Source organism: Nuphar pumila, chromosome 11 (assembly GCF_984573655.1).
Source record: "Nuphar pumila chromosome 11, dmNupPumi1.hap1.1, whole genome shotgun sequence".
Taxonomy (NCBI): Eukaryota; Viridiplantae; Streptophyta; class Magnoliopsida; order Nymphaeales; family Nymphaeaceae; genus Nuphar; species Nuphar pumila.
In genome coordinates this window covers 17750483-17758845 of record NC_143259.1, presented here as the reverse complement: position 1 = coordinate 17758845, position 8363 = coordinate 17750483, and the positions used below count along the sequence as shown (strand labels likewise).

The 8363-nt window shown below is 39.9% G+C and overlaps 1 protein-coding gene across 1 annotated transcript; it reads right to left on the bottom strand.

Moving 5' to 3' along the window:
• Positions 1–5970: 5970 nt before the first annotated feature.
• On the bottom strand, positions 5971–7296 carry LOC149822126 (uncharacterized). The gene has a single exon (XM_089980718.1). It carries the CDS (start codon positions 7261–7263, stop codon positions 6451–6453), a length of 813 nt encoding a protein of 270 aa, XP_089836844.1. The 5' UTR covers positions 7264–7296; the 3' UTR covers positions 5971–6450.
• Between the last annotated feature and the right edge of the window lie 1067 nt (positions 7297–8363).

Sequence of the window (8363 nt, the reverse complement as noted above, 5' to 3'; positions counted from 1 at the left end):
TAGAAGCTAGGATTTATAATCCATATGAAAAGAAACTCGATTTTAGAACAATCATTAGTTACTTCATTGGTTACCCAGAAAAATCCAAAGGGTATATGTTTTATTGCCCTAACCATAGTATGAGAATTGTTGAAACTGGTAATGCCAGATTCATTGAGGATGGTGAGATCATTGGGAGTAATAGAACTAAAAATATGATCATTCAAGAAGTTAGGGTACAAGTCCCTTTGCCCATAACTTCTAATGAAGTATTCGCCCAATTGTTGAACCATTCAACAACGATGAACAAATGAATGATCAACCACCCCATGATGAGATCGTCACAAATGAGGAAGTTGTGGATCAACCCCAAGAAATACCAGTAAGACGTTCTCAAAGAGAAAGAAAATTTACTATTTCGAATGATTATGTGGTTTATCTACATGAATCTGACTATGATATTGGGATAAGTAAAGACCCGGTTTCATATTCACAAGCCATTAACAATAATGATTCTGCTAAGTGGATTGATGCTATAAATGAAGAGTTAAAATCTATGAAAACAAACAAAGTCTTGAAACTCGTTGAATTGCCTGAAAGACACAATTCAGTCGGGTGCAAATGGGTCTTTAAGACCAAGCGCGACTCTAATGGCAATATTGAACGATATAAAGCTAGACTTGTAGCCAAAGATTTCACTCAAAAAGAAGGCATTGATTATAAGGAAACCTTCTCTCCTGTGTCTAGGAAGGATTCACTTAGAATCATCATGGCATTAGTAGCTTATTATGCTTTAGAGTTACATCAAATGAATGTGAAAATAACTTTTCTGAATGGTAATTTAGAAGAGGAAGTTTATATGGATCAACTTGAAGGTTTCACATTAAAAAATAAGGAAAATATGGTATGCAAACTTAAGAAATCTATTTATGGACTTAAACAAGCCTCTCAACAATGGTATTTTAAGTTCAATGATATCATTACTACTTTTGGGTTTAAGAAAAACATTGTTGATCAATGTATATACCTGAAGATCAATGAGAATAATAGATCATGTGGACTGTTGAGATTGTCTCAAAACACATATATCAATAGAATTCTAGAGAGATTTGGAATCACAAATTGTTCATCTAGTATTGTTCCAATTCATAAAGGGGATAAATTTAATCTTATGCAATGTCCTAAGAATGAATTAGAACATAAAGCAATGGAGAACATTCCTTATGCTTCTATTGTGGGGAGTTTGATGTATGCACAGGTCTGCACTAGACCAGACATTAGCTTTGCAGTTGGAATGTTGGGAAGATATCAACATAATCCAGGAATAGAACACCAACAAAGAAAGTTTTGAGATACTTACAAGGAACAAAAGATTATATGCTCACGTTCAGGAAGACTAATCAACTAGAAGTGATTGGTTACTTAGATTTTGACTTAGCTGAATGTGAGGACATCAAGAAATCTACTATTGCATATGTTTTCCTTTTAGCTGGAGGAGCAATATCATGGAAAAGTGAAAAACAGAAAAGTATTGCCGCATCCACTATGGAGGCTGAGTATGTAGTATGCTTTGAGGCTACACTACATGGTTTATGGCTGCAAAATTTTATTTCAAAACTTGGAGTTGTCGATTCAATTTCCAGGCCGCTGAAAATTTATTGTGATAATGCTGCAACTGTATTCTTTTCTAAGAATAATAGGCATTATAAAGGTGCCAAACACATGGACACCAAATACTTATCTCTCAAAGATGAAGTTAAGAAACAACCAGTGACCATTGAGAATATAAACACACATCGTATGGTTGCAGATGCACTAACAAAGGGACTACCTCCAAAGACATTTGCAGAGCATGTTAGTAGAATGGGTCTTGGATGTGGTTACTAATTATTGTGTGCTTTATGACTAGTTATGCACTGGACTTTTTTGAGCTCAATGAATGCGTTTCTTAAGTTATCTGCTATTTATTAATGTTTTTACATGCATGTATCACCTTAAATGAATGTAATGGCAGAAAGTCTTGACAAAGACATTATTGTTGGACCTTTATGTTTGTCTTCTCACTTATAGACTATTTTAAACAAGTTATTACTGTTGTAGTACATGGAAGGGACTGTATCACAAAATGATATACAACTGCCATGACTCACATTGATAATTTATTTATTGTGGTGCTTATGATAACCAAATAAAGAACTTATCAATCTAATGTATGCGCGCCTAATGTCTATTATACTGAACCATTAAGGAAGTAATCACATGTGCCAAGTGGGAGAATGTAAATTTTATTTTTTATTAACTTCCTATTAATTGTGGCACATGTGTTTATCTTCTCTTAAGATTAGTGGGTAGTTTTGGGTTGATAAGAATAGAGTTAGTTATTAACTCTAATTGGTTAAGAGAAACCACTTTTTCTTCATCATCGCTGCTTTGATGGAAAGTGGAAATCACTTAACCAATGAGAAAGTGGTCCTTTCTCTACCTTATAAAAGTAGATAACTTCCATAAGTTATGTATGTGTGAAATTAAAGAAGGTGAAGAGAGAGAAACCACTTCTCGATTTTAACTTGTTAGGCGTCATCATTGCATTGGAATGCATTCGTAATCCTTGAAGATTCTCGATCGTTTTTCTCTTCCGATCGAGGTATTTATAAATTATTTGTAAAGATCATGAGATTCCAAGATCCTAAAGATCTAATCTTCATTTCAATATAAGATTTGAAGTCTTACGGATGGCTACTCATACAACGCCGGGTTCAGCCAGTGGTTCTGAATTCTTTCGGCGAGGGGAGCCCTGTTGCCTTACCCAGACATCACCGCGGGCAGCCGTAACTGTTTTTTTTTTCCGGCAAGGGGATCCCTGTGAAGTAGGTTTTCCCTATGACTTGTTGTTTGCCAGTGAAGGATGGTTTCACAGACTCGTCGGATTCCGACGATGACCTCCTGCGTCCTTTGTTCTGGTTTTTTTTCTTCTACACCACTCACTCCCTGCGCTCTAATACCAATGTTGAGATTTTAGGATCCGAGTGTGAGCAGAGGGAGAGTAAAAATACAGAAGAAAGAAGAGGGAGAGAGGTTTCAGGTAAATGGCCTGCTCAGGGGGGATTTGCACTCTGGTTGAACCTGCAGTGCACAGGGGTTGGGGGGCATAAATACCTCTGCTACCGTAACTTTTCCCCAGCCTTAATCAGATGTTTTAATACCATCCGTTTTGGGTTTCCATGGGTAAGGAGACCACCATACGTGTGGCTCCTAGGATTCCCTTGTGAGACCGTTATGACCGCACTTGATACGTTATCTGGATCCAACAGAAACCTCCGCTATCATCACTACTTCTACCAAATTCATATACTGCCAGCATAACTACATTCATCATTTCACATGCCATCACCATTGTCAACAATGCCAAGATCGCCTCTATGACTGCTTGGGAACTGGGATAGAAGTTTATGCATTTGGTAGATACATCGTGAAACTACGTTGGTGGTGGGTATTTAGAAACTGGCAGCTGCGATGAAAGTTTATGCATTTGGGATAGGGAGTGAGATCGACTCCCTTTTATATTTGCACTAAAGTATGGATTTGGCAGCTACTACTTTTCCAAATGCATAAACTCCCTCGGACTACTAGTTTCCAAATTATAGAGCTTAAGCTTTTCCAACTACCTACATCGCTTGCACTACAACCCCAGCGGAGTAGCGCAGTTGGTTAGGGTGAGCATTGGAATGTCCGGAGACCCTTGGACAATATGAGTTAAATCCCCCATGAGATCAAACCGGCAACAGTATTGAAGTAGAACTCTGGGACCATCCACTCTGCTCCGTCCTCCTAAACGGTTGCAGGAATCACCACCAACTTGAATTGGTTAAAACTTTGCTATGGCAGTAGGACCTCAGCAGTCAGAGAGCTGGCTCTCCTGCACCCACTCCACCCCTGCTTACAACATTGGCCTTTCTAGCCCTAATAAAAGCATGTTCTGAAATTAACAACACTTTGCTTTTGGTGTTTAGCCTGTCTATGATTTTCTTGTGGGGAAATGCAAGAGGAGAAAATACATGGATAAAACATGACACTGAAATGAAGGGAAGATGCTGTCCCATTCGAGGTTGACTGCTGTGTAGGATCATCAGTAGAACACAATTAGAGCTGGTAAATGAGCGGAACGAACCAAACATAAGGTGTTCAAGGGCAACTCATTCTTGTGGGTAGCTGAGCCGAGCGTCAATCTCAATCAGGCTCATTAACCATTTTTCTAATTGAAAACAATAGAAATTGAACTCTAAACCTACTGAGTTCAGCTCAAACTAGCTCATTTACAAAATAAACATATTGTTTTAAAGATGTAATTTGAACTCTGAACTTATTGCTTGCAAGCCAAACACTTCAATTATCTACACTCTGATACAAAAAAATGTGTACAATATATTTTTTGTTAGTTAACAAGCCTATATGAGCCGAGCAAAGCAAAGCTGAACAACTATTATTCATGTTCTACTTGCGAGCCTATTATATGAGCTCGAACGAGTTCATAACGAGTTCATTACGAGACAAACACCAGCTGAGCCACGAGTGACTCATCTCATTTTCCAGCTCTAGACACAGCTACCAATTAACTTTAGGAAACAGCATGTTGAAGTAAAGACTGTCAAATGCTTTCCGTTAATCCAAAAAATTATGCTTCAAATGCTTTCCGTTAATCCAAAAAATTATGCTTCAAATGCTTAAAGAGATGGGAGTTGTGCGTTTGGGATGGGAAGTAGCATTATTTTTGCACTAAAGCATGGAATTGACAGCTACCACCTCTAGGAGGAGCCAGTATCAGGTGCCACCACATGACACACTTTGCTGCACCTGATGCCCTTCATCTTTGACTGACAGTCTGTCAGTTGTGGGGCCCAAAAGCAGATGGAGGGCAGCCAGTGCAGAGGCACACTCAAAGTGTGCCATGTCCTGATCCTGGCTCCTCTAGGAGGTGGTAGCTGCCAAATCCAGCTGCTACTTCCTGAAATGCCACTTCCCATCCCAGCTACTAGTTTTCAAACAGGCCCTTAATCGACTCTGGAATTAAGGTATGTCGAGACAATAGTCATGGTTTCAGAGGCCGACTCCAAAACAGGTCCTAAAAAGCAAGACTCATGAAAACAGGGTTTTTTCTATTAGAAGATGGAAACTAGTGAAAAAACTTGGTCTGACCTTGAGAGTAATGATATATTATAGATGTATTTCCTTAAGCAGCACAGATTAACACCCAAAGGGCCTTTTCCCCATTCCTATCTTAGCAAAGAGCCATCAAACCCAGTTTTTGAGCAATAGCAGACTATTCTTTCAAACAGCCCTGGCTTAAACCCTTTTATCAGATGCCAATATTATTTTTACTCTCTGACAACGCTTAAATTTCTCAGTTTACTATTAATATTTATGCCATCCCTAGCAACTGGTTCGTCCACCATTTAAAATCCACCAAGTTTTGCACTTCTGATTCATGTGCTTATACAGAGGCAGTTTGAGCAAACCATGACAATTCAGTCCCAAATATGTGGGTAGGACTTGGGGGTTCCAAGCATACTAGATGCAATAAAACAACGGGAAAATGACAGTACTACTTTTAAGAAAAATGTTATTTCACATAATAGCCGCAAGATATGGAAATATTCTTCGAATACCCATTCGCTCGATTTTAGCAGAATATGAGGGCATTTTTAACGATTTCAACCTTCTGCTAAATATGAAACAGCGAAACTCACTATTTACAGTGTTAGCCAAACTCACTATTTCGGCGAAACTGAGATTCACCTATACAGTTTTAGTGAAACTAACAATTTTAACCAAACTCATCGCTAGCTAAACTGAGATTCGCCTATATAGTTTTAGCGATAACTCACCATTTTCAGCAAAACTTGATATGAGATTCGCCTATACATCGAAATAACGACATGAACTTTCACACTGCTAATCAAGATCATGATTCAGCATTCATGGAAAACCAAATTGCTAGATGCCTCAGAATTCATCATTTCATTGGTTATACATGGGGGAATTTCACATCATAATGACAGTTCCTTCGTAACTGCATCTGTTCGAAATTTGCGTAGGAGCAAATCAGAAACATCAGGAGTAGAAACTGGTATGCAGCCTTAACACTTTGTGAGCAACAAATATCAAGCTCCCACTTAGTCGTTCTTACCAGCCGACAAACTTTCAATCAATTCCATCTTCACCACCAGAAACCAACCATGAGATAGGATTCCTCTGTATCGATTTCGAGTTCCATATCGATCTTCTCCTTCTCAACCAAAATAGGCACGTCCCTTGGAGCAAAATTCCGTGACTGAGATGGAAGAAATTCTGCAAAGGCACCAGTTTCAGTCCCCCCACCAAAATCCAACTCCTGCCCAACAGAATCCTCCACTGAATCAACAAGAGGCGAGACGAAATCCCAAAAGAAACTGAACCTCACATCGGAATTCCCCTCTACGGATCTGGAGAAGGCATCCGCTTGAGCTTCTTCCTCGAGCAGAATGCGTCGGCAAACACGTCCAGGATCTGCTGCTGCGACTCGATTAACATCTTGGTCCGCCTCATCTCCATCTCCATCCTCATCCTCTGCACCTCCCTCGTCATCTCCATCTTCATCTGCTCCAACTTCATAAACCCATCTCCCAAACGCCGGATCGCCGCCGCCAGTTCCACGATCGGGTTCTCTTGTTTAAACCCCAATTTCGAAGAGAAGAAGCTCTGCAGAACCCTGGGGAAGTGGCCGGCCTCTCCGGACTCGGCTGAGCGGCCGCCGCCCTTCGCCCAAGCGGACGAAGCGGCGCGAGCATCCGACGGGAGCCTGAATTTGCCATTGCCCATCAAGGGATGGGGGCTTCTGGTATTGTTGGTGCCGTTTTTTATGGTATCGTAGCCTTCCTTCGTCGTCTGTGCGACCCTCGGGGGCGGGCCGTTCTCCATGAAATCCATCTTCTTGTAGTAAATCCAAGAAGACCCATCGGCGAAACCCTTCTGCCTCTCGGTCCTGTACCTCATGCGGAGCTTCTCCATCTTGTGCCTGCACTGTGTGGGCGTCTTGGAGAGGTCGGAGAAGCCGCAGCGGAGGCGCACGGCCTCCGCCACCTCCTCCCAGTGAGAGGCCTTGAGTTGGCCCCTCTTGAGGGAGTACCACTTCTCCTGGTAGGAATCGATGAGGTGGGTGATCTCCTCGTGAATCCATGGCCCGGGGAGCAGCCTCCTGGCTTGGGCTGGAGGCGAGGGTTCTCGAGCAGATGAAGACGAGGCAGCCATAATAAGATGAAGAAGAAAGATGGTGGTGGCTGTGGAAAGAATTGAAGCCGATGTGCGTGCTTTCTCTCCTCCCCGTGCTAAAATTTGACGACTTGCAAACTTTTAGTCGTCTTTTGCTACTACTACCGTCTCTTTCTCTCTCGTTTTTCTTTTCTTTCCGTTTATTACTCGCTCGCTGGTAAACCAGCCGTACGATCCGAACAGGGCACGTTCTAATTCGATTCGGTTATCGATGAGCCTGTGGCTCGGCTCGTGTTCATATTTAGCCGAGCCGACCTTGAGCTCGGTTCATCACTAAATGAGACGAGCCGAATACGAGACATTTCATGTTATTTATACATAGAATATACAAAAAATAATCATATTATCCTTATAAAACGACACAATTTTAAAAAAATGTCTCATAATTTGTTAAAATCCTTTTTATATCAAAAATCTTTGATTCCTGACTTTTTAAAGATATTTTTGGTATTTGTAAATATGGTACGATTATCGCAAATTATTTTTTGTGAATATCACCTTTAACTAAATACTCCCCAAGGAGGTCCACAAATATGGTATGACCTTTTCAAATCATTTTTATGAATATCACCCAAAATATGTGAACCTTCTTTAACTAAACACTCCCAACATACAACTGAAAATATTTTATAACATTTACAAATAATTTGTATGAATATCTCCAAACTATGAGAACCTCCTTTAACTATATTTTTCGATGTAAGTTTGCAAATATAGTACAACCTTTGCAATAATTTGTGTAAATATCCCAGATTTGTTAAACCTCCTTTAATTATATTTCTTAAAGTACGTTTGCAAATATAGTACACCCTTTGCAAATAATTTGTGTGAATGTTCCCAAACTGTTAAACCTCCTTTAATTATATTTCTTAAAGTACGTTCAAAAATACATTATGCCATTTGCAAATAATTTGTGTGAAATCCCAAAAATCTATGAACCTCCTTTAAATTTACTACAACATTCCCAAATAATATGTGAATGACTCCAAAATCTGCGAACTTCCTTTAATTAAATACTTACGTTCGCAACTAATGTGTAAATATTCTCAAAATCTGCAAACCTTCATATACTCATTAAA

What these genes read in the sequence shown, in the direction of transcription:
- LOC149822126 (XM_089980718.1), bottom strand. Translation starts at nt 7,263, where the DNA reads ATGGCTGCCTCGTCTTCATCTGCTCGAGAACCCTCGCCTCCAGCCCAA.